The following is a 27,162-nucleotide window of genomic DNA, read 5'->3' as shown; positions in this document are numbered from 1 at the left end:
CTCTATAAATTACATTCCCTTGAATCCCTCTCTCAAGCTCTGCTGCTAGGAAACCTGGCCTAAGACAGGTAGTGTTAGGAGCAAAGAGTCTTGTCATTTTAGCTGCCTCAGAAGGCAATTCAGCATAATAATTGATGAGATCTATTTTAACCATATGTCTGTATATAAGAACTAGAAGCACAGTAAATTAATGTTTGAAAGAGAAACTGCATTCTATTTTACATTTTCAGAGTGACCTTCTACCACTTCCTACCTACCTCATTCCCTCATCTTTGCCTGCCCCCTGCTGTGCTCTAGCCACACTGTATTGTTCTCCATGCCCTTTGTCCCTCTCCTGTTACTCTTCCTTAAAGGCCTAACTCAGATGTCATCTTCCTGTACTGTTCTCCCTCCCCAAGGTAAAGCTACAGGCTCCCTTCTTTGTTGTACACTATACTTTCTGTTGCTAATATCACACTTGCATCATGGTGTTCTTTCGTTAGTGGCTTGCTATCTATCTCCCCTGGGTCTCTTGATCAGCTGCCAACTGGAAGTGAGTGTTTCCTGGTTAACCTATTAGATTCTCCCCCAGTCCTTAAAAAGTGCCTGGGAAGAGAGTCTGAGTCCTCTCTAGGCTGCAGTTCTGGTTCCATCTTCTCCAGGTTTCCTTAGTCCTAGAATCAAGGCCTTAAAAAAAAAACGGTGAGTGAGTTCTGATGGCCATTTGGGGTTAAGGCAGCTAGTTGACAATCAGATTATCTCCATCTCTCCCATCGGCCCCCCTCTCCCCACTTCCAGCCCCTGGAGCTTCCAGTCTGGTGGGAGAGACAGTGCAGTGGGATTCAGCAGCTCATCTTTTACCTGTCATTTTGGACAGCTCCTCTAGTTCTTTAGCTGCAGAGGGCCCCAGGGCAACTGTGTGGATGATGGCTCCACTTTGTTTCACTTCGTTAAAGCACCCACTTATAGTGTTGTCCTCCCCATCCGTAAGCAGCACGATTTCAGATCCATCTGTTGGGTATTTTTTTTTAATCACCTAAGGACAGAATTCAGGGTGAGTTATCAGACTCAGGATGGCCAAGGTGTTTCTGGAAACTGCACTCACAGTGAACTAGAAGAGATATTTAGAGGAATAAACAAAAGTTCTATGAAAAGTAACCTCTCTGACTTGAAATATACAGTTTTAAATCAGTGGCATTCATGGAACTTGGCAATGGGCTTTCTCTTGGCAAGCCTGATCCAGAAAGGGCTCTATCAAGTGGGATGCATGACAGTTTCAGGGATGGACAGCAATGAGGTAGCACCAAAGAAAGTTACTCTGGTTTTCTTCTTTCTATCATATAGATGATATATACTAGTATGACCATCCTAGTTGTCTATGGCTAGCATTGGTTTTGATTGGTCAGTGCTCATCACATATGAGTTGTTACAAGTCTCAATATCCCTCTGCAACACATTCTTGTTCCTATTAATCCCCAGTTCCTAGTTATCCTATGACATTTATATCTGAGCTATTCGTATTTGGCTCAGATTACAGTTTTTTACATAAGGAGGAGAGGATACTCCTGCCAATGTTGGATAAGATTATAGTGCTTCTACTCTATAATATAAAGAATTCAATAAAAGAAGAGTATTATCTATTTAAGAAGAGGAAGATGATGTCCACTCCTTCTAGTCTCCAAAAAAGAATGGAAAGGAGAGACATGGGGGGAGGGGGGAGCACAAAAAATCAAGCATATGTGTAACCTACCTTCTCTGGACCAGAAGTATCTCAGAAAAAAGAGGTGTGTTAAATAGATTGAAAGGAAAGCTGCAAGCAGAGAAAGCTCCTGCCTTACTCCCTGTCTGAACTCTAAGTGGAGGCTGCCATATGGAGGGCCTTGGTGACATGTGAAAAGAGCAGAACTGTGACTACTTGCTATGTAAAGGAGCCCAAAAGCCTCTCAGCTGTGGCTCTGGCCTTGGTCTGACCAAGATGCAGGACCCAAGAGGCCAGAGGAAGAGCCCAATTTGGATTTCCTTGCCCCATTCTCCATCACTGCCACATGTCATGGAAAACATCCAGAAGTTCCCACATGTCATTTAGGGGGAAAAAGAAAGCAGCCAAGTTAAGAGCTGGCAGGTGAGAGAATAGGTAATCCTGCCATGGAGGCTGAGGGGTATACAGCCAGGCTGGGGACTAGATGGAGAATGTGGTGGAGTGCAGGACTCTGTTCCAAGAGTGAGAGCCAGAGTAGAGCTGAGTCCTCCAGGGAGGACCACAGGGCCCTGATCAAGCCAAGAGAACACGCCAGAATCTAATGGCCACACCTCAGCAGACACCACTGCAAGGAACCCAGGTCAGACCTAACCAGGTCCTGCAGCAGCGACCAGTGGGGATCTTGAGGACAGTGTGGGACCCAAGGCCCTTTATCTCATCATCCTGAAGTCACACAAGCTCCCCTGACCCAACATCCGGACTTGATTGGGGAGGAGGAGCTTTCTAAATTCTGATGGCATCCCTCACACTCTCCTTCTCACCCATCTGAGTGGAAAATGTAGATCTAGAAGTTCTCTCTCCACCACCACACCACCTGGCATTAGCCATCGCTCCTAGGGCTTTGCATAGCAGGAGTCTGGAAGGACACATCCATGAATTAATTGCCAGTTTTTCTCCCTCATTTGCTTCTCTAATCAAATCTTGAGTCAATACAGAGACCATAAAACCCAGATGCACACAGGCATCTGGAGAAGGGGTTTGCGGCTGACTGTGGATGTAACAGGAGGTGCCTTTAGGGAACGGACCTTCAGTGAGGAAGAAAATAGCCAGAGGAACAGACAGAATTTGAGGAAATGGTTGAATTTACATCCAACAGCATGAACTGGAAATTAAATGTTCCTACTGTTTGCTTGGGAATCTGGAATTGCCTCATTGATGTGTGTTGTGTGCACAAGCAGGCAGAGGGAGCAGCAGTGCCCAAGATACAGTGGAGGTTCTGAAATCTTAAGCCAGTCAACTTCTTTTAGCCTCTTGCTCTTTTTTCATGAGGCTCTCTGATTGTATTCCATATATATATATACACACACATACACGGCATAAGGAACCCTAGTGGTTAAGTCCAATGGTTAAGTCCTCGGCAGGTTGATGGTTCGAACCTACCCAGTGGCTCTGTGGAAGACAGACCTGGTGATCTACTTCCATAAAAACCGCAGCCTAGAAAATCCTATGGGCAGTTCTGCTCTGTCACAGGGGGTCGCTATGAGTCAAAATTGATGGAACAGCACCGAACAACAACATGTATTAACCAAACCCTTCGCTGTTGAGTCGATTCTGACTCATAGCGACCCTATAGGACTGAGCAGAACCGCCCCATAGGGTTTCCAAAGAATGGCTAATGGATTCAAACTGCTGATCTTTTGGTTAGCAGCCGAGCTGTTAATCACTGCACCGCCAGGGCTATATGTATACATATACAGAGAGAGAGAGTATGGTGCATAAAGAGAGATTCTAGGTGAGGAGCTAACCTGGCAAAAATGTGGAAGCTCTTAAGGACAGGAGATTCAATTTGCTTAATCATAAGATACCTAGAAAAGAATCCCTAGTGTTTAAGTTTGGAAAGAGAGGTAAGAGCTATATTATGGAAGAATTAAATATTAGCTGGGGGATTTTTTCTTAATTTTGTTGATGATGATATCTAAGTAGAGGGATGACAGGACTGCTCAGATGAGATCTTTCAAATCAATGCAAGCATAGTCTACAGTTCCTGAGGCCTCCTGCTTCAATAAATAAACCATTTCCTTGCTCAAAAGGATGTCTAACATCCAGTTTAGAGTGTTCAGTTGCCCCAAAGTATAACCATAACTCACAGCTTATTTTCTTGCCACTAGGAGACTACCATATCTCTGTGTACCTTTCCTTCATAGCACTCGTTATGGTTTATGAGTACACACTTATTTGCGTAACTGTGATCAATGTGTCTCCTCTAATAAGATTATAAGTTCTGTGACAGGAGGGACGCTGTGTGTTTGACCCTCATAGTATTTTAATGCCTACCATAGTATCTGGCATGTAGAAGGCACACCATGCGTACCTTGATGCAGGCATGCGTGCAGAAAAACATGAATGCACAGATGCATGAAAGCACACAAACATGAACAAATTAGTTAGAAAGCTTTAGAGACCTGTGTCTTTGCATCATTTGAATCATTGCCCTGCCCTGTCAGGGTACATTTTTGGACTAATAATGTTCAAATTAGGCCCTATACATGTATGAGACCACCGGAAATGAAAATTACTCAGGAAACAAACCGTAACCACTGGCAAACTGTAATAGGGGAGTGTGACTTACGGTAAATGCCGATCGAAGCCCGGAGCAGATGGATGTGCCTCCTGAAGCTGCCGCCGGTAAGCTTTTGACGAGCGCAGCTCTGTCAGTGCTGCTGTGTATTTGCAGTAGTTCACTTTTTATGTAGGCTGCACTGTCAAATGCCACCATTCCAACCCAGGACCCTTGCTCAACCGTCTGCAGCAGGAAAAGTTTGCCTGCTTGTTTCAGTCGATTAAGGCGGTCACCAATCTGAATGCAGAAACAGAAGAAAAACAGTCAGATTGGTTTTAGATAGACAGACTAACAACAGAACAGGCTAGAGGGAATCTGGAAGTGGCTGCCTCGATGCAACGGACAAGCTTACAGGATGCATATCCTTCTATGGGGAAATATTTCTCATTTATATTTAGCAGCATCTTTGTGTAGAATTTTAGAGCTCTTCACAAACAACGTTGTGTTGTATAAATAGCAAATGATAAACCAAATTAGGCACTCCTTAGCACAATGCTTTAGTAACATTGCTGTTTTGTTTTTTGTTTTTTTTGCTGTCAAGTTGATTCCAACTACTGGTGACCTCATGTGTTTCAGGGTAGAACTCTACATAGGGTTTTCAATGGCTGTGACCTTTCAGAAGCAGATCACCAGGCCTTTCTTCTGAGGCACTTTTGAGTGGATTCGAACTTCCACCCTTTCAGTTGGTAGCCAAGGGCTTAACTGTTTGTGCCACCTAGGGACTCCTAATAGTTCTCTAGACCTATACATATATTTTTCAATACAATATAAAAAAAAATTTAAGCTTCTGTAATTCATTAGATCTTTGCTTATACATTGAAAGCTAATTTAATTGGCAAATAAAACAGTTGATGCTGAATCTTTGTTTAATAAAGTTAAGGTGAATGTTTCCGATGGCAGTGTTGTTGTAAGTGTTCTGACCCTTGGGGTTGTGTTTATTCCCAGCCAGTTCCAGGTTCTGCTCTATCATATTGTAAGCATATCTGTGAGCAGCCTCCAGAAGAACGAGACTCGTTGAACGTACCGCCATGCTTCCAGACTTATCAAGTACTAAACACACAATTCTTTGTCCAATCTGCAGTAACGAGAAGGTGGGCTTGGGTGGTTGTGTATTCATAGGAGTGGTTTTCTTAAAGTCCTCAGAATCGCTGATCACCTCCCATGTGCTCCGGAGATTGCACTTCTCATTTTGCATGTTTGGGGCTTCTTTATTGTGGTTTTGTTCTGTACAGAATTCAACCACCTGTAATTGTCAATAAAATGATAAAGATAACAGTAAACCACTAGCTAAAATCTTTACCAATTTGATTTTAAAATATTTTAAACTCACATTAAAAAAAATATTTTAACCCCCTTGCCCTTCTCCCCAATCTGCCTTTCTAACACATAACCTTGGTTCAATCCATACTCAGATTGCAGAGCACTGCTGGGGAAAACCCCAGAATCTCTAATTCACAGGCTTCCAATCAAAACGATGTCTTCAGCCTCATTGGACTCCTAGTGCTCCTCAGCAATCCATTTATCTCCTCTAGGTGGCTTCTTTCCTATTCCTCAAATTTGCAATTTCAAACCACCACCACTCTCTTCAAGCCACCCACATCCCAGTATTCCTCTCTTGGTGCCATCGTATCTCTCCATTCTTTTACCACCAAACCCCACTTCCTTACTTCCCACTCATTTACCAAGCCCCTGTATTCCAACCTTCAACACCCAACATTCCAGCTGTCTCCAAATTCCACTTGGATGTCCCACAGGCACCTCAAACTCCAAGTGTTCATAATTGAACTCATCACCTTTCCTCCAACTCTGTTCTTCCTCGTGTATTTCCTAGCTTGATAAATGTCACTGCCATCCACCTAGCCACCCAAGTCCTCCTAACCGAGATCAATACATTTCACTATCTCTTCAGTCCATCCTTCTCCAGTGGAATCTCCATCATTCAAGCCATTGCAATTTCTCAAACTATTGCAGTCTCCTATATGACTCCCCCATCTTGCTTCCCTCCAAGTAGTCTATCTCACAGCTGCCAGAGGGATTTTCCATTTTACACCTGTCCTTAAGACCTCTTGGTGACTCATGATTGCTCACACAGTAAAATCCAAACTCCTTCACATAGCAAACAGCAACCTCCGGGATCTGAATTTTACTTCATTGTCCACCCTTACTCTAGCTGTGCTTTCCAGCCCGCTAATCTCCCAACTCTAGTCTCCCTGCTGTAGCCTATAAACCTCCAAACTTGTCAGATTGTTTTATATCTCGATGTCTTTGCTCATGAGTCCTGCATTGTCAAGAAATTCTTCCTTCTCCATACTCTGTATTGTGAACTCTACCTTCATGTTTCAGCCAAAAGGTCACTTTCAAAATATTTTATCATTTCCTCCCCTTTCCCCAGAGAACTCTCACTCCACGCTTTGTGCCCTCACAGCACTCTGTAGAGACTTTAATAAGGTCCCTTTAACTTCGTAGTGCACCTACTAGGCTGTAAATCCAACTATGGCAGAAACATTTCCCATTAAATTTTTCTTCTTCAAAACTTAGCCTGGTGTTTGACATATAATAAAAGCTCAAAATACATTTGTTGTTATTTTTTGAGTAACCTTAATCTGTCTTCATCTCAGTTGTCTTATCTGTAAAATGAGAATAATTATTATATAAAAATTAAATGACAACATATACAATACGGTCAATAATGATGGTTACTTTCTCTTTCTTATGCATTCACAGGGGATTTACAAAAGAGGAACAATCTACAAAGAAAGTATGTTCTTCTTAGTTCCTCCCCTCAGTGACTTTACAGTATTATTATTCCATTAAAAATCCTAAATGTCTAAAAAAAAAATGTCTAGAGGTCTAGTAATTTGGATGGTAATCATCAGCTATAAAACATTTCTTTTTTTCCTTTTCATTTTCAGGTCATTTATTTTGGTACTGCTTCCATATTATTAATATGGGCTCCTTCTCAGGCAAGGAACCTGAAAAACTCGTGTAACCCCTAGGCAGAAGTTTCCAAACCAGACTGTACATAAAATTTAACTCTGACTAATTTAAAATAATCTGAGCCCTTTCTTAGAAGTTTCTGAACAGTTCTGGGGAAAGGACATCAAATTTTAAAATTCATGCCACATTGTTATGACTTTTGCAAGTTATTTCACTCTTTATTTCAAAAGAAAAACATAATTTTAAGTAAATAAACTGGAAGAGGGACTCCTAACTAAAGTCAGTTAACTGATAGTTTTAATCTTATTTTGTGCAAATTTGCTGAGGTATACGTATTTAGCATTAACATGGATAATTAAGTCAAACTCACTTTAGGATCACCCCCCCCAAAAAAGAAAAACAAAAACAAACCCTTTGTTCTCCAGCCGATTCCTACTCATAGCGACTTTAGGACCAGTTGATCATAAACAAAACCATTAAAAAGCCATTTAGAAACTATTTAAAGCCACTATAACTAAGTACAAATTCTTTAAGAACATCAACACTCTTAAAAAGTCAGAACATTACAGTTAACAACCAAAAACAAATACGCAGGCTGGAAAGAACTCTCTCAAAGTTAAATTAAGGGCTACTGAATTATCTAAACCTTGGGTAAATTTCTTTTTTTATACAGGCACAAGAATTTTTGTGCCTGTATACCTTTAAAAAACAAACAATCAAAAAAACTCGTTGTAGTCCAGTCACTTCTGACTCATAGCCACCCTGTAGGACAGAGTAGAACTGCCCCATAGGGTTTCCCAAGGAGCACCTGGTGAATTCAAACTGCTGACCTTTTGGTTAGCAGCCATAGCTCTTAATCACTAGCCACCAGGGCTATAATTCTAAGCACTTAAACTAAAAGCTAGTGGGAGGGAGGTGATGGAGTTGGAAGAATTGACCTAAGGGGCGGGGTCAGAGAAGATAAGACTTTATCGGTGGTTTTTCACAGAGAATCAGCTGCCCACTGATGGTTTCCCTAAATTTGGATCCTCTCTCACAGCACTGGAGCAAAAATCTCACTAAATTCACAAGAGTCTAGGGAGGGAAGAAAAAAAAAAGACCAAAGTACTTACAGAATCAATACTTTGCGCAAACATTATGGAAGCCTTCTCGGTCTGCTGTTCATCAGGTATGAACTCACACTCTTTTTCGTACTGCCCTGTTACTCTGTCGGATCTACATGCTTTCGTGATGCAGCTGCCTCCCTGACACTTGTTTACTAAATTTTTACCGGTAATAGCTCCCGAACACCTGAAAATAAATTAAGGTTAGATGTTCAGGCATTTCAAAAGGTCAGACTCTGCTCAATTTCTGACAGACGGCCTTTTCTATGATTTCCTCTCATAATTCAAGAAACAAATACGTCCCCTTCAAATAGAGAAATTGTTAAGTTCTCATCAGAGTCATTTCAGTTTGCCAGGAAGTATGTGAAGGGCTCCCGGATGGTATCCAGATTTGTTTCTCTGCAGCAGAAAAGCTAAATCTGGTTTATGGTTTAGATTTAATAAAAACCACAGTCTTCAGTCACCTACTAATCCATGCCCCTCATTCCTGGAAAACCAGGAGCCCTCTTTTTGCTGCCCTTTATCTCGGAATTGACTCTAGGGCACTGGGTTTGGTTTTTTTTTTTTGGTTTTAACAGTTTGTTGGAGCCCTGGTGACGCAGTGGTTAAGCGCTAGGCTGCTAACCAAAAGGTTGGCAGTTTGAATTCACCAGGTGCTCCTTGGCAACTTTATGGGGCAGCTCTATTCTGCCATACAGGGTAGCGATTGACTCAAAGGCAAAGAGTTTCAATAATTGGCTGACATTTCTTGTCCTTCCTCCCCCCACCCCGGCCCCGCTCATTAGTTTAGTTCATACAGCTTTTGCATAGTTGCTGTATGTTCATACCACTGCCCTCGAGTAGATTCCGACTCACAGTGACCCTGTGTATGTTCACAAATATTTTAAATTTTTATTTTTACAGGTTTTGTTGCTATTGTAAATAGAATACTTTTTTCCCCACGTCTTATTTTTTAATTGTACTTATTTTTTTAGTATATGACCAATACATGAATACTATAGAGAATAATGGAAAATAGCAGAAGAGTATAAAGAATAAAAGAAAAATATCATCTCCCACCATTAGAAGTAGACTACTGTTAACATGTTAAAGTATTTCCTTCTCTCTCCATGTATCAAAATGACAGTGCACATAGTTCTTTTCTTCCTTTTACAAACTTAGTATTAAAAATCTAGTTTATTAATATTCTTTCAGAACAAGATTTTAATAAATTTATCTCTTTGATACTATAATATAAATTTAGTTTGATTATTTAATTTAGTTCCCCTCTCCCCAATTTGTCAGTACTAAAAGTAACACTTCAATGAATAAACAAAATTTCACATAAAATTCTGACTGTAGTTTCAAGTATAATCTATTCCCGGAGCGGAAGTATCAGATCCAAAAGTTTGAATATTTTGAAGCCTGTTCATACAGCTCATTCAGTTATTTCTTTAGAATAGATTAAACATGAAATTACTTAGTCAAAAAATAGGAAAAACTTTAGAGATTTGATGTGTCACCAAATTGCTTTCCAGAAAAGTTAGGCCAATTTATACCTCTAACAACCATCTGTGGGAGCTCTCATCCCACTGGTGGTAACTAACGAGGAGATAAATGATTCTCATTATTGTCTAATTTGGGTTTCTTTCATTTCTAATAAGTCCAAACTTTTTAAAATATGTTTATTGGCCATTCTTATCCCTTCCTTTGTGATTTATCTATTCTTTGTCTATTTTTCTGTTGGGGTGTTATTGGTTCCTAAATGGTTTGTAAAAGTTCTTTATATATTAGAATATTAAGTTTTTGAATGCTTGCTTTTTTATTTTTGCAAAATTCTTTTTCTGTCTGTTGTTTACCTTTTTATTTAGCTTATATTTGGTTTGTGTACAACAAAATTGTAAAGTCATATATAGCCAAATTTAGCCTTCTTTTAGTTATACTTTTCTGTTTTCTTCCAGTTCTTCAGTGCACAGATAGACCTTTACCACATAGGGATCCAATATTTATTAATATTCTTCTAGTTTTTTTTATGTTTTCTCTTTTCTTGCTTAGCATGTTTATCCAACTGGAAGAGAGTCTTTTTATTTTTTTCCCACAAAGTTATAAATTGTCCTGATACCTTAATAAATTCTTTCTTTATTGATTTGTGATTCTACCAGTTTTATATAGTAAATTATTATGTAGGCAAGTGTCTATTAGTCCAAATTATTTTAATTAATGTAGTTTTACAGTATATTTTAAAATTTGATAAGTAAATCCCCCCTTTGTTAATCTTCTTTTTCAGAAATGTTCTTAGCTACCTTACTGAATGAACTCTAGTATTCTTAAAATGAGACCTACACATTAATTTCGATTGAATTTGTATTTTCAATAAATTAAAAGTCTCAAGGAACTTTGGTCTTCTTTTAAATCCTTTAGAAATGTTTTATAGTTTAATATGTCTTCCACCTTTTTCCTGAGAGGTATTCCTACTTTTATTATACCTTTAATTGCAATATTGAATGGGGTATTTTTTCTATTATAGTTCTGAAGTGGGTATTATTAATATATGGAAAAGCAATTTGACTATTAATTTTGTATCTGGCCACTTACTGATTCTCTTATTAACTTTAATTTCAATTTATTCCCTTGGGTCTTGTAACTGGACCATGTATCATCTATATATGGTCTTTTTCTTATTCCCCCTTCCAACCACCCCGAGTTTCATGTGCTGTTGCATTGGCTACAACTTCCTAAACAAGGTTAGATAAATGTGGTAATAGTGGCCCTTCTTATCTTATTCTTGGAAATGTCTCTAGTGGTTCACTATTAAATACTATATTGGCTGTTGGCTTTCAATAGATGTTCTGTATAATTTTAAAGAAGTAACCATCTGTCATGGGCAATACTGCCATTTTTGCAATTGCTTGCAGGCCTTAATAATAATAATAATAAAGTTTGGAAGGTAAGAGGCAATACATATTATTAACATATAATAATAATATGTCTTTAGGACATGGCAATCATGTCAGCTTTGCTAATGTGGTATGCATAATTATCAGTGGAAGGAAGAACATGCCATGTATGTAGATGCTTCTAGAATATCTCTAGAAAGGACTTTGTACTAATCAGTTTTTCCTTCAAGGAAAATATACAGTATCTAGGTGCTTGGAATCTTAAAAAAGAGAAACAAGAAAGGTAGATGGCAGGTTTGGAATGGAGATTTGAGAGACCAACCCAATACATGATCACATCAGGGATGTGACCCTAGACTCTGGTCTATGTGGTGCGGAGCGTACAAGTTGAAGGAATTTGGTAGGCTGTGCATGGCTTTAGGCATCAGTGATGTACTTGGTGTCTATTTGTGCCTAAGGAGATCCAATGATGAGGGATGATACAGTGCAAGTGGACCAAGCTGACAGAGTTTGATGTAATAAAGAAAGGGAAAAGTAAAGAGAAGTAATGCTCTTGAGGGAGAAATGTGAAACCAAGGCTGAGTTCTTATCCCCCTGGGGAAGCAATTGCGTGAAATAAAGAAATGAACCAAAGCTGAGCCCATCTCCTTTAAGAGCCAGCAGATGAGCGGGACTGGAAGTAGAAGTACAGAGGGGTGCTGTAGCAACATCTATACCTCTTTGAAAATAGTCTTTTTTTTTTTTTTAACTCAAGAATAAGTGTGGAATTTTATCAAATTCCTTTTGAGACTCTGTTGGCATAATCATTCATTTTTCTTCTTGATATTTTGTATCAATTAAAAAAAATTGCTTACCTGTAATTACAAAATTTGTGGATTTCTGGAAGACACTCTACTTGGCCTTAGTATGTTTGTTATTCCCTTAATTCTGCCAAATCTAGTTTACTATCCTTTTATTTTAAAAAATTTGCCTTTACCTTTTCAGAGAACTGTGTCCCCAGAATTGTGCCTCTAACAGGTTTTACTACCTGAATCATGCTAGCTTTTTAAAATAAAATCATAAGTTCCCTTTTTTTATGTTTGTACTAACTAAAACAGTTTATATATATACTGAAACTGTGTTGCAAGAACACTCCCGTGAAGCCATGGGAGCCAAAAGTGCTACCCAGTTGTTTAGTTTTCTGCTGACACCACATTGGATTTAACTTAAACTGTGAGAAATTTTTTGTTTTGTTTTAATAGTTGGCTTGTTTTTTGGGTAAACTCCACAGTCCCTTCCAGATACGCTCATAGTGTCCCACACAGATATCATTCTGCCCTCAAGGCACTGAAGAAGTCCTATAAGCTCTGTTTCTATCCCTGATTCTGGCTTTAATTTTAAGTACAGGCCACCAGGAGACATTGAACATCGCAATTGTCGATTTCTTATAGTTGGTACAATAAATACAAAAAGAAGGCACTAGAGAAAATGAATTATAGATAGAAAATAAGATAGAAGACTGGTATTTTTAAAAGTAATCAATTTGAGAAATGGTTACAATTGAAAATAGTTTGGGAAAAGTTAAGTCAAAATATACATACTTCACTGCTTTGTTTTTTCCATTGGATAAGTAGAATTTCTGGTCATTATTGTATTCATTAAATACTCCCCATCGTAGATGAGCCCATTCATGGACAAATGCCCTACCTGTGGAAAAATAGTTTAAACACCTGATGACAATCCAAAAACCAAAAAGTCATTCCTATCAAGACAATTGGGACTCATAGTGACCCTATAGGGCAGAGTAGAACTGTCCCATGGGGTTTCCTAGGCTGTAATCTTTACATGAGCAGACTGCCACATCTTTCTCCCATGGAGTGGCTGGTGGGTTTGAACCTCTGACCTTTCCATTGGCAGCTGATCACTTAACCACTGTGCCACCAGGGCTCCTTATAATTATAGTAACAATGGCAAAATCACCCTGTCACACTGGGAGGAGACATTTCTTCTGAACATTTATTATGCTTTGCTATGTTCATTAAAAAAATTAAAGATCTGAGGTGGGGCCAAGATGGTGGAGTAGTCAGATGCTTCCTGTGGTCCCTCTTACAACAAAGACCTGAAAAAACAAGTGAATTGATTATATATGACAATCTAGAAGCCATGAACACCAAAGACAAAGTTGAGGACTCCGGCTGAATGGCAGGGGAGGGAGAGACAGTTCAAAAGTAGCGAGGATTTGCCAGACCTGACCTGGCTAGCACCCTACAGGCTGAATTGGCCGGCATGCGTGAACTGAGGCAAGCAGTAGTGCTCCGGATGCATTTTCCATCTCAGAAGAAACTGAGTGGCCCAGAGTCTGCTCAAGCCTCTGAAACCAGGGAGAAGCAGTGCTGAATCTGTGAAAGTTAAGTGCAAGAATCTAACCTGTAGTGTGGGACCAAAAAAACCCTTCCCCCCCGCTACCCCGGGAAGTACCTCTCTCCCCCTTTACCCTCCCTCTCCCTGCTCTGCTCTGGTCCCAGTCTGGCTTCAGCGATTGCCACAATCCCTGGGCTGGAAGTAGGCCCATTGCATGCTCCCAGGCATTCTCCATGCTTTGAAGAGAGAACAAATTAACAAACAGAAAAAAATTATCTGCCAGCTCTCCTAAGCTGCGAACTCAGGGCAGGCACAGCCCTTTGCCTAAGCACAGGCATAAGGGGTCCACAGACTTTGAATGCCATTCACCCCTGCTTAGACCTGTGTGGGCCCATTTCAACAGTGTAGGCCCTCATTAGTACAGTACAACAGGGTATGTATACCTGTCATGGATTGAATTGTGTCCGTCCAAAATATGTGTCAACTTGGTTAGGCCACGATTCCCAGTATTGTGTGATTGTCCTGTTTTGTGATTTTCCTGTGTGTTATAAATCATACTCTCTGTCTGTGGTTAAAGAGGATTAGGGATGTAACACCCTTGCTCAGGTCACATGACTGATCCAATGTAAAGGGAGTTTCCCTGGGGTGTGGCCCTGCACTGCCACTTATCTTACAAGAGATAAAAAAGAAAGGGAAGTAAGCAGAATGCTGGGAACCTCACACTCCCAAGAAGGCAATGCCAGGAGCAGGCACATCCTTTGGACTCATGGTTCCTATGTGGAGAATCTCCTAGTCCAGGGGAAGATTGATGACAAGGACCTTCCTCCAGAGCCAACAGAAAGAAAGCCTTCCCCTGGAGCTGATGCCCTGAATTTGGACTTCTAACCTACTAGACTGTGAGAAAACAAATTTCTCTTTGTTAAAGCCATGCACCTGTGGCATTTCTGTTATAGCAGCACTAGATGACTAAGACAATACCTGAAGCCTATTTTCAACTGCAACAGCTAAGGAGGGGTGGCAGATTCATGACATTTGACACCACCCTGGCCATTAAGCAGGGTCCTCACCTACCCACATCAGGGTCTGAGGATGGTGGCTCCATCTACTCCACCTAGCTACCCATGACAGAGGTCTGAGAATAAGTGGTGCCTCCCAGTCCTTACAGCCAACAGCACTGGGTGCCCAAAGTCTGGCTGCAAAACCCACCCACCTATGAACTCTAGGGAACAGGGACATTCCTTCCACTCAGGCACTCAGGATCAGCCGTCAGCCTCCTACCTTGCTCACCACATAATCCCATACTGCAACCAGATACCTGTGCCAACTCCAATCACCCCTATGTAGCCCTGCCCATCTAAGACTATAGGTGACAGCCTGCACCACACGTTCCGTGAGCGATGACCTGGACACCTAAGTGGAATTCACACAAGAAAAGTAAATGGATTCTTGGGCTCACATACCTAGTAACAGCTCTAACCATCTGGTGACAGCACGTGAGAGTTTCAAAGACACCATTAATCAAAGTAGCTCACGTGACCAGCCTATTTAGGCATATCAAAACAAAACACAAAGCTAGGACACAGTAAGCAAACATAAAATTAATAAATATAATAACTTATCGATGGCTCAGAAACAACAGTCAATATCAAATCACATAAAGAGGCAGACCATGCTGGGTTCAGCAAGCAACCAAAACAAAGAACTAAGAAACCTCACTGAGGAAGATAAAGTCTTACAATAACTGAAGGTAGAATTCAAAAGATTAATATACAGAGCTCTTTGAGCAATTAGGAAGGGGATCAAGCAAAACCCAGACCAAGCCAAGGAACATACAGACAAAGTAACAGAGAAACTCAAGAAGGTTATACAAGAGCATAATGACAAATTTAACAGGCTGCAAGAATCCATAAAGACAGCAGACAGAGATCTAAAAGATTAACAATAAAATTTCAGAATTAGACAATGAAATAGAAAGTCAGAGGAGCAGAACTGAGGCAATGGAAGTCAGAATTAGTGAGATTGAAGATAAAGCACTTGACACCAATTTATTTGAGGAAAAATCAGATAAAAGACTAAAAAAATGAAGAATTCCTAAGAATTTTGTGGGACTCTATCAAGAGGAATAAACTATGAGAGATGGGAGTGCCAGAAATTGGGAAGGGGAATAACAGAAAATACAGAGAGAATTGTTGAAGATTTGTTGCAGAAAACGTCCCTGATATCATGAAAGACAAGACGATATCTATCCAAGAAGCTCATTGAACCCCACACAGGGTAGATCCAAAAAGAAAGTCCCAAAACTAAAGATAAAGAGAATTTTAAAAGCAGCTAGGGATAAACGAAAAGTCACCTACAAAGGAGAGTTGATAAGATAACTCGGACTACTCAGCAGAAGTCATGCAGGCATGAAGGCAATGGGATGACATATACAAATCCGAAGAGAAAAATTGCCAGCCAAGAATTATATATCAGGGAAAACTGTCTCTCAAATATCATGGTGAAATTAGGGCATTTCCAGATAAACAGAAGTTAAGGGAATTTGTAAAAACCAAACCAAAATTACAAGAAATACTAAAGGCAGTCCTCTTGTTAGAAAATCAATAACATCAGATAACAACCCAAGACTAGAACACAGGACAGAACAACCATATATCAACCCAGGTAGAGAAATCACAAAAATAAATCAAAGCTAACACACTGAAAATAGGGAAACAGAGATGTTGATGTGTAAAAGATGACAATATTAAAACAAAAAAGAGGGATTAAATAATGTAGTCATAGAACTTCCATATGGAGAGGAAGTCAAGGCAATATCAAGAAATCAAAGATTGTTTAAAACTTAGAAAAATACAGGTAAATATTAAGGTAACCACAAAGGAAACTAACAATTCTACACATCAGAATAAAGAAGAAGAAAAACATAAAGACTCAGCAAATAAAAAATCAACAACAATGAAAAAGATGAAAAGAAAATACATAAAGAAAAGTGACTCAGCACAGAAAATTCAGTGAAACCAAGAAACTGTCAACAACGCACACGCAAATACATCAAATGACAGCACTAAACTCGTACCTATCAACAATTACACAGAATGTAAGTGGACTAAATGTCCCAATAAAGAGTCAGGGAGTGGCAGAATGGATTAAAAACACACAATCTGTCTATATGCTGCCTAACAAGAGACACTCCTTAGACTCAAACACACAAACAAACTAAAAGTCAAAAGATAGAAAAAAATATATAAGCAAACAATAATCAAAAAAGAGCAGGAGCAACAATATTAATCTCTGACAAAACAGACCTTAAAGCAAAATCCACCACAAAGGATAAGATAAGGAAAGACACTATATAATGATTAAAGGGTCAATACACCAGGAGGACATAACCATAATAAACATTTACACACCCAACAACAGGGCTCCGAAATACATAAAACAAACCCTAACAGCATTAAAAAGAGAAATAGACAGCTCCACAATAATAGTAGGAGACTTCAACACACCAGTTTTGGTGAAGGACAGAACATCCAGAAAGAAGCTCAGTAAAGACACGGAAGCCCTAAATGCCACAGTCAATCAACTTGATATCATAGATATATACGGAACACTCCACCCAACAGCAGCCAAGTATATTTTCTTTTCCAATGCACATAGAACATTCTCCAGAACAGGCCACATATTAGGCCACAAAGCGAGCCTTAACAGAATCTAAAACATCAAAATATTACAAAGTATCTTTTCTGATCATAAACCCATAAAAGTAGAAATCAATAACAGAATAAGCAAGGAAAAAAAATCAAACACTTGGAAACTGAACAACACCTTGCTCAAAAATTAGTGGGTTATAGAACAAATTAAGGATGGAATAAAGAAATTCACAGAAACAAAAGAGATTGAAAGCATGTTCTACCAGAACCTTTGGGACACAGCAAAAGCAGTGCTCAGAGGTCAATTTATAGCAATAAATGCACATATCCAAAAAAGAAGAAAGGGCTAACATCAAAACATTAACCCTACAACTTGAACAAATAGAAAGAGAGCAGCAAATAAGCTCTCGAGCACCAAATGAAATAATAAAAATTAGAGCAGATAAATATGAAATAGAGAATAGAAAAAAGAATTGAAAGAGAAAGAGTTAACAAGACCAAACCTGGTTCTTTGAGAAGAGCAACAAAATTGATAAACCATTGGCCAAACTGACAAAAGAAAAACAGGAGAGGAAGCAAATAAAGTGAATAAGAAATGAGATGGTCAATATCACAACAGGCTCAACTGAAATTAAAAGAATCATAACAGAATACTATGAAAAATTGTACTCCAACAAATTTGAAAACCTAGAGGAAATGGAGACATTTCTAGAAACATACTACCTACCTAAGCTAATACAAACAGAGGTAGAACAACTAAGTAAACCTATAACAAAAGAAGAGATTGAAGAAGTAATTAAAAAACTCCCAACACCACCAACAACAAAAGCCCTGGCCCTGATGGCTTCACTGGAGAATTCTACCAAACTTTCAGGGATGAGTTAGCACCGGTACTACTAACAGTATTTCAAGGGTGGAATAGTCCCAAACTCATTCTATGAAGTCAGCATAATCGTGATACCAAAGCTAGGTAAAGACACCACAAAAAAAGAAAATTACAGATCCATATCCCTCATGAACATAGATGCAAAAATCCTCAACTAAATTCTAGCCAATAGGATTTGGCAACATATCAAATAAATAAATAGTTCACCATGACCAAGCGGGTTTCATACCTCGTATGCAGGAATGGTTCAAAGTTAGAAAAACAATCAATGCAATCCATACATAAATAAAACAAAAGAGAAGAACCACATGATCTTGTCAGTTGATGCATAAAAGGCATTTGACAAAGTCCAACACATATTCATGATAAAAACTCTCAGCAAAATAGGAATATAAGGGAAATTCCTCAACATAATAAAGGGCATTTATACAAACCCAACAGCCAACATCATCCTAAATGGAGAAAGCCTGATAGTATTCCCCTTGAGAATGGGAACCAGACAAGGATGCCCTTTATCATCACTCTTATTCAACGTTGTGCTGGAGGTCCTAGCCAGAGCAATTAGACTAGATAAAGAAATAAAGAGCATCCAAATTGGCAAAGAAGTAAAAGTATCTATATTTGCAGATGGCATGATCTTATACACAGAAAACCCCCCAAAATCCACAAGAAGACTACTGGAACTAATAGAAGATTTCAGCAAAGTATCAGGATACGAGATAAACATACAAAAATCAGCTGGATTCCTCTACAGCAACAAAGAGAACTTCGAAGAGGAAATTACCAAATCGATACCATTTACAATAGCCCCCAAGAAGATAAAATACTTAGGAGATTTAACCAGAGACATAAAGGACTTATACAAACAAAACTACAAGAAACTCTTGAAGAAACCAAAAAGCCTACATAAGTGGAAAAGCATTCCTTGCTCATAGATAGAAAGATTCAACATTGTGACAATGTTAATTCTACCCAAAGCGATCTACAGTTAGAATGTAATCCTGATCCAAATTCCAATGACATTTTTTAATGAGATGGAGAAACGAATCACCAACTCTATACGGAAAGGGAAGAGGCCACGAATAAGTAAAGCATCACTGAAAAAGAAGAACAAAGTGGGAGGCCTCACACTACCAGTACTAGGCTGTTTTGACTACCTCACACTACCATGGTAGTCAAAATGGCCTGTTACTGGTACAACAACAGATGCATAGACCATTGGAACAGAATTGAGAATCCAGATGTAAATTCATCCACCTGTGAGGAGCTGATATTTGACAAAGGCCAAAGTCCATTAAATGGGGAAAAGACAGTCTCTTTAACAAATGGTGCTAGCATAACTGGATATCCATCTGCAAAAAAGTGAAACAAGACCCATACCTCACACCATGCACAAAAGCTATCTAAAAATAGATCAGAGGCCTAAATATAAAATCTAAAATGAGAAATATCATGGAAGAAAAAACACGGACAATGCTAGGAGCCCTAACACATGGCATAAACAGAATACAAAACATAACTAACAATGCACAAATACCACAAGAGAAACTAGATAACTGGGAGCTCCTAAAAATCAAACACTTATGCTCATCAAAAGACTTCACCAAAAAAGTAAAAAGACAACCTATGGACTGGGAAAAAAATTTTGGCTATGACATATCTGATCAGGATCTAATCTCTAAAATCTACAAGATACTGCAAAACTTCAACAACAAAAAGACAAATAACCCAATTAAAAACTGGGCAAAGGATATGAACAAGCACTTCACCAAAGAAGACATCCAAGCAACTAACAGATATATGAGGAAATGCTCACAATCATTAGCTATTAGAGAAATGCAGATCAAAACTACAATGAGATATCATCTCACCCCAACGAGGCTAGCATTAATCCAAAAAAACACAAAATAATAAACATTGGAGAAGTTGTGGAGAGACTGAAACACTTATACACTGCTGGTGGGAATGTAAAATGGTACAACCACTTTGGAAATCAATTCCTTAAAAAGCTAAAAATAGAAGTCCCATACGATCCAGCAATCCTACTCCTTTGGAATATATTCTAGAGAAATAAGAGCCGTCACATGAATAGTTATATGTACACCCATGTTCATTGCAGTACTGTTCACAATAGCAAAAAATGGAAACAACCTAGGTGCCCATCAACGGATGAATGGATAAACAAATTATGGTATAGTCACACAATGGAATACTACGCAATGATAAAGAACAATGATGAATCCTTGAAACATCTCACAACATGGATGAATCTGGAAGGCATTGTGCTGAGTTAAATTAGTCAGTTGCAGAAGGACAAATATTGTATGAGACTACTACTATAAGAACTCAAGAAAAGTCTTAAACACAGAAGAAAGCATTCTTTGATAGTTATGAGAGTGGGGAGGGAATTGTAGACAAGAATTATCTTAGGTGAAGGGAAGGACAACACACAATACAGGGGAGATCAGCACAACTGGACTAAACCCAAAGCTAAGAAGTTTCCTGAATACAGCCAAGACTTCAAGGGACAGGGTAGCAGGGACAGGGGCCTGGGGACCATGGTTTTGGGGAACATCTAGGTGAATTGGCATAACGAAGTTTATTAAGAAAATGTTCTGCATCCCACTTTGGCGAGTGGTATCTGGGGTCTTAAAAGCTAGTAAGCAGCCATCTAAGATGCATTAGTTGGTCCCAACCCACCTGGAGCAAAGGAGAATGAAGAACACCAAAGAAACAAGGAAAATATTAGCCCAAGAGACAAAAGGGCCACATAAACCAGAGACTCCAGCAGCCTGAGACCAGAACTAAATGGTGCCCGGCTACCACCAATGACTGCCCTAACAGGGAACACAGCAGGCGAATCCCTGACAGAGCAGGAAAAAACTGTGGTGCAGAACTCAAATTCATGGAAAAAGACCAGACTTAATGGTCTGATTGAGACTAGAGGAACCCTGGACTCTCTGTTAATCCAGAACTAACACCATTCCTGAAGCCAGCTCTTCAGACAAAGATTAGACTGGACTATAAACTATAAACATACTTGTGAAGAGTGTGCTTCTTAGTTTGGGTAGATACATGAGACTAAATGGCAGCTTCTGTTCGGAGGTGGGATGAGAAGGCAGAAAGGGATAGGAGCTGGTTGAATGGGTCACAACAATATGTGTATAAATTTTTATATGAGAAATTAACTTGAATTGTAAACTTTCACCTCAAGCACAATTTTAAAAAAATTGAAGATTTGATTTCCTTAGAAAAATCTAATATGAAAACTGAAAGTATAAAGTAGGAATGCTTATTTTGGCTCTTCAAATTTTAAGTGAGCACCTAGTAGGTGCCAGATAGTTATTCATAAAAATATGAAACAACAGCCTTGTCCTCACATAGCTCATGGTCTAGGGCCTGGCAGTACAACTGCAATGTTGGAGGTCAGCACAGGCTGCTGTGGGAGTCAGAGGCTTCCACAGGTCAGCCAGGGCAGCATCCTCAAGAAGTCCTTCTTCCTCGTAGCTCATATCTAATAAAATCTCCAGGTTTGCCTACTCCACCTCTGCCTTTTTGCTTTGACCTATCATTGTCCTAGCAGTACCATTGCCACTTAATTGGGCTACCCACCTCTAACTTCTGAATTGCTGCAACAGCCACCCAATAGTCCTCTCTCTGTATCCAGTCTTCAGTGGTTCCCGTATGGTGCTCAGCGTTAAGCCCAACTCCTTAACGGGGCATGATTTGAGCCTTGCTCCTCTCTGCAATCTTATTTCTTGGGGTTCTGCAAGATATTCGAGCCCCATCCCAGGCTTACTGGCTCAGAATCTGCATGTTATTAACAAGATTTATAATATGAATGCACAAAAAAGTCTGAGAGCATTGTGCATCTTCGCCATCTGGTGGCTACCACCTGAATTGCAGACAGGAGGTTCCATTCATTCAGAGGCGCCACCTCAAAGATCCGTAGAAGCCTAATTAAATTTTCTGTCCATTTATTTGACTAACTCCCACACTATAGCTCCTTGACAGCAGGTGCTGTATTTTATTTACCTTTATAACCTCGATGCCTAGCAAAGTGGCTGCTGTTTAGAAAGTGTTCAATTTTCAAAAATGAATTTGAAAGATATGAAACCCAAGATAATTGCAATGCTCAATAAAACTTGTTAAAAAAAAATAAGGAAATTAAAAAGATATAAGTGGCATTAACATGTTCCTCAGCATAAAGGATAATATATATATTTTTTCAGTTTTGTCACATCTTACAAAACGAAAAATGTTCTAGAAAACAGTAAGGAGAATAACTGCTTTGCTGGCTGACCAGTAGTATCCTTTATCTCAGGATGTGGAATGAGATGAAGTTTTAGCATGTGGAATTTGACTCAGTGTTATTCTGCATTTTAACATTATGATCACATCTACCTTACAATTGAATAATGATATATCTATATTAAATTATTTATGGTTGTCTGGTACCATAAAAATACAATATAGTGTAAAAACACTGTAGTTTATTTGGCCTATATGTCCTTACACAAGAATAATGCTACCGTTGACCCACATGAACATAACAGTATGACATTACGAGGCCTACAGGAGGCTATTTCATCTAGTACCATACCTGGTGGCCCGTACTCATGCAGCTTCTTTCCTGCTAAGAAGTCAGGGGTCAAGTAAATTCTTTCGCCCTGTTCTCCACAGTTTCCTATCTGCTCAGTATAGGGTTCATCATTACCCGGAGTATCAGGTTCCGCAACTAGAACGTCAGCCTGAAATTTAAGAAAAAAACTTTTAATATCAGAGAATTTCAGTCGATGAATTAACCTGATTCGTATTGGAGTATTTTCAAATAATTTCATTTGATTCTAGAATATTTTGATTTAAAAGTCTGGGTTACAGGAGAAAAATAAATTTGAAAAAAGAACTTGAAATCCTCACATTTTTGTAGGTCTCGAGTTTTGGTCTCACATACTCAGGTTTTGTCTGCCAGTTTTCAGGAATCAAAATGGCAACATTCTTGAAATAAAATCTTTTTTCTGTAGCTGCAAACAGGTATGGAGATGCCTGGGTCACTATGTCCTGGGAAGAAAGGAAACATGCATAACAAACACAGTTATGGCTGAAAATGAACTAAGTCACCAATCATCTGTACTTCACATTTTCAAAAATGAGATATTCACTAAGATGGGAAGAGGAAATTTGGAAATAGCTTTATTAAAAGTAATAGCTAGTCTTTTTTGTTTTCGAGCACTTACCACGTACTCTGCAACAGAGTGTAAGGGTTAGCAACGCAGACTCCAGAGTCAGACACCAATCCTGGCTCTGCAGCTTATTGTGGATATCAGGCAATTTTCTTAACCTCTCCTGAACCTCAGTTTCCCCATTTATAAAATGGAAAATATTTGATGACTAGCTCGTAAAGTTGCTGTGAGGGTCAAATGAAATTAAGCATGTGAAGTACTTGGAGTCATATTTACTTGGCACATCCAGTTGCCGTTGAGTTGATTCTGACTCATGATGACACGATTTGTTTCAGGGGAGAACTGTGCTGCGTAGGGTTTTCAGTGGCTGTGATCTTTAGGAAGGAGATCGTCAGGACTTTCTTCTGAGGTGCCTTAGGGTGGGTTTGAACTGCCAGCCTTCCAGTTAGTAGTGTTTACCCATTTTTACCACACACTGACTGCACTTAGCACATGTTGTTGCTGTTGCTAGTTTCCCTGGAGTTGACCCTGAGTCATGGCAACTTAGCATATTAAAAAAATTTTAGCTATTTTAGTTTCATTTCATTTGGTCCTTTGAAGATTGGTAAACCTTTCAGTGAGAAACAGAATTAGAGAGTATAAGTCTCAAGCTCGCAAAGCAAGTAGAACTAGAGAGAAACTCAAAGTAAAGAGAATATGACTCCAACGCCCACTGAGTCCTATAATAATTCCGTGGCTTACTAAATGTATAGTAATATTTATTTCTCATACAGTACTAAGAGTCAGATATAAGGAAGTGGTACAATTATATAATTTCTTTTCAAATGCCACCTAACTTTATTTGTCCAAAATGAGAGCTGCGGTATTAAATTATAAATGCCCGTGCAGGTTCCCTGAGACACATCATAACAAGATAGTAGAGACTAATCCAAGATAATGTTATAGAAGGGGCATTGAGTCTGTTAGGACTGAGATGCACTGGCTTCCAAAATGAGTGTAGACAGAGGAAAGAAGAGCCGAAGACTGAACCCTGGGGGTCCCCAGCATTTAGTGGCGGGAAGAGGAGGAACCAGCAAAGGAGACTCAGAAGGAGCAGCCAGTGCATGGCCAGGAAATCAGAAGCCACAGGATGAGAGTGTTTCAGGAAGAAGAGCAGGGACAAATTACTCAATAAACAAGGTATGCACGGGCTTACTTGTGCTTACTTACTAATCTGTAGCGCAGTTTCACATCTTTGATATGGTGAGACCCATGTGAAATTGTGCACTACAGATTAGTAAGTAAACACATTTAAGCCCATGCGTACCTTGCTTGCTGTAAGCCTGTGCATACCGTGCTTACAGGTTAATCCGCTCCTGAGTGATCAACTGTGTCAAGTGCTGCTGAGCAATCGGGTAAGATAAGGACTAAAAACTAGGCAATGGATTTGGCAACATGGATGAGTGGTTTTAGTGGAATGAAGGCAAAAGCTCAAAGAAAGTGGGAGATGAGAAAATGGAGGGGGTGAAGAAGCTTTGCCATAAATTAAAGGGAAATGGAGAAATGAGGCAGTTGTTGATGGAGAGCTGCAGGGCAAGTTAGGAACTGTTTTAAGAACTGACTTAGAGGCTTCTGACCTCACAAGGATACTAGACGACCACAACATCCACAAAAAGAAGGTTACTGGATCAGAAATTGAGTGGTGGTTGGGAAAAGAGGCAAAGCTCATGGTGAGGTCCCTTAACTCTGAAGATCTGGAGCATTGAATGGGAAGGAGCTCACTGTTCCTACGTTACTCAGTTTTTGCACCTAAATCTTTAAATATTCCTGTTACAAAGAAGGCAATGGTGGAAACCAACCTACCTCACACTCAACTCATTTAGGGCTCATACTAGAAAGCCAACTTAATAATTGTAGTCAGAAGTACATTTCTCATGATGAAAACCCTGTAGATAATGAGGTTAAAGCACTTCGAAAGCTCTAAAGCACCATACAATTACATTTATATTACCATTGTCATTAGAGGCAAGCATCAATGGTCTCCTTCTGACATGTTCCTGAACCCCACTGATTGTCTGGTCAAGGACAGCAACATACTGGGCACATTTTTTCTCCCATTTGCTTGTCTAGTGCTCTAAGTGGCTACTTCATTTTTGATGATGTTATTTCCAAAGTTTGGAAGCAATCAAAAATTAAACCAAGGTTTCTGATTGTTGAGAGAGGGATTTCAAAAGGTACAAATTTCCGTTTTACCAATGACAGCAGTATCTGACAATCTTCGGATTAAACAGGTAAACTTTCCCACCACCACCACCACTGCCTCCTGGTGGTAAAGGTGGTTCTCTCCAAATCTGACCTTTTTTGGTTTGCCCCTGTTTAGAGCAAGAAATCTATCAGCTTCTGGGCTACACACTCACGAGCTTTGCCCAAAAACAGCTATCATTCCATTGGCGTGGTTAAGAAGAGTGGCCACTTCTGTCGGAGAGGAATCTAAAGGGGCATTGGTGGCCAATGACTATGTCCACCATTTATTGAGTCCTCACTATGTGCTAGGCACTGTGCATGCATTTTTTTAGTTATTGTTTTTAATTTGAGATAATTTTAGACTTACAGAAGGTTTGTAAGCATTACACATAGAGTTTCCACATACCTTCACCTCCTCCTTCCCCTTATGTACATGCTTTTGAAAATTGAATCCTCACAAAATTCTGTGAAGAAGGTACTATTATTACCCTCATTTCACAGATCAGTACTCTTAGTCATTACACAATTCTAGCTCTGGATATGTTACAACCAGATTCCAGGGTGGTCTTTTATAGAATATTCCCCTCTCATTTTTAGCTGTTTGCTGCAAGAACACCTCAAAAGTATTCCATTCTTGACTACGACTTCTCTAATCTTCCCACCTTTGTAACAGTTAAACACCTTTGCTCGGATAGGAAGAGTCTTCTTCCCAAGGCTTCCCTATTCCCATGGAGGGAGGGGCAAGGGAGATGCTGCCACTTGGCAGCCCTGAGAAGATCCTCTGCACTGAGGGTAATAAAATGCAGGCTCTCCCTGTTGGAAGGATCAGTGTTGACCTTTAAGTCAGAGATTTGCATTTTAGCTCCTACACTAGGATCACAGGGAGGCGAGCTGCAATTATAAGAATAAAGGGAGAATCTGGTATGTGCCAATGGTAAAATCAGGAATCTCACAGAAACTGCTAAGTGTAGCTGACTGCCCTAGTACAGAACTACGTAATTTTCGATGAAACACAGCTAATAAATATAGACGCCGTTCAATGAGCACCAACAACTTATCAAGGCCTGGATTATGTGCATTGCATTTATCATGCCATTCCTCACAGCATTCCAAATGGTTAAGTATTTTTTGTTACCATTTTACAGAAAAAGAAACTGAGACTCAGAGACATGAAAATAACTTGCCAGGTTTGCCCAGTTTGGGTTCAAGAACTCATGTTGTCTCTATGACAACGTGATGCTTAATTATTTAAGAAAAGTACAGATGCTTATCTTTTGGGTTTACCTTTATTTGTTGAATGAGTGCTTCATCTTCTGGCACATTAGGATCAATTGCAATGACAATGCCTTCATACCCATTGTTATTCAGCTGAATAAGCGAGTTGCTCAGGGCCCCTTCCAGAAGGTGAAGGGCCAAGATGAAAACAGAGGTCTTAAATGGCACCATTGCTGCACATCTCCCTTTGATTCCTCTCTCTGGAAAATGTTGGTTTTGCAGGTGTCTTTCCTTGCCCTATATATATGAATACATAGACACACATTTTCCCATGTTATCAGAGACGGTTTGTCACAAGACTTCAACTCCTTGACCCAAAATTGTTTCACTATATGTTTGTCTTCAGTATGAGGAACTGTAACTGAGTCTTCAACTCTGTGTACTTTTAAATATT

The 27,162-nt window shown here is 39.4% G+C and overlaps 1 protein-coding gene across 1 annotated transcript in view; it reads right to left on the bottom strand.

The window, feature by feature from the left end:
- CLCA1 (chloride channel accessory 1) overlaps positions 1-26,958 on the bottom strand; it is a 36,625-nt gene extending 9,667 nt beyond the window's left edge. Inside the window, exons 1-8 of the mRNA XM_049875982.1 lie at positions 26,778-26,958; positions 23,008-23,148; positions 22,691-22,838; positions 12,795-12,900; positions 8,348-8,525; positions 5,323-5,541; positions 4,308-4,535; positions 841-1,015 (exon numbers count right to left, since the gene is read on the bottom strand). Coding sequence (XP_049731939.1) covers positions 841-1,015; positions 4,308-4,535; positions 5,323-5,541; positions 8,348-8,525; positions 12,795-12,900; positions 22,691-22,838; positions 23,008-23,148; positions 26,778-26,939 — 1,357 coding nt within the window. The 5' untranslated portion in view covers positions 26,940-26,958. The remainder of the gene's footprint in view (positions 1-840; positions 1,016-4,307; positions 4,536-5,322; positions 5,542-8,347; positions 8,526-12,794; positions 12,901-22,690; positions 22,839-23,007; positions 23,149-26,777) is intronic.
- Positions 26,959-27,162: the final 204 nt, after the last annotated feature.

This window comes from Elephas maximus, chromosome 3, assembly GCF_024166365.1.
Source record: "Elephas maximus indicus isolate mEleMax1 chromosome 3, mEleMax1 primary haplotype, whole genome shotgun sequence".
NCBI classification, from domain to species: Eukaryota; Metazoa; Chordata; class Mammalia; order Proboscidea; family Elephantidae; genus Elephas; species Elephas maximus.
This window is presented reverse-complemented; position numbering and strand designations above follow the sequence as displayed.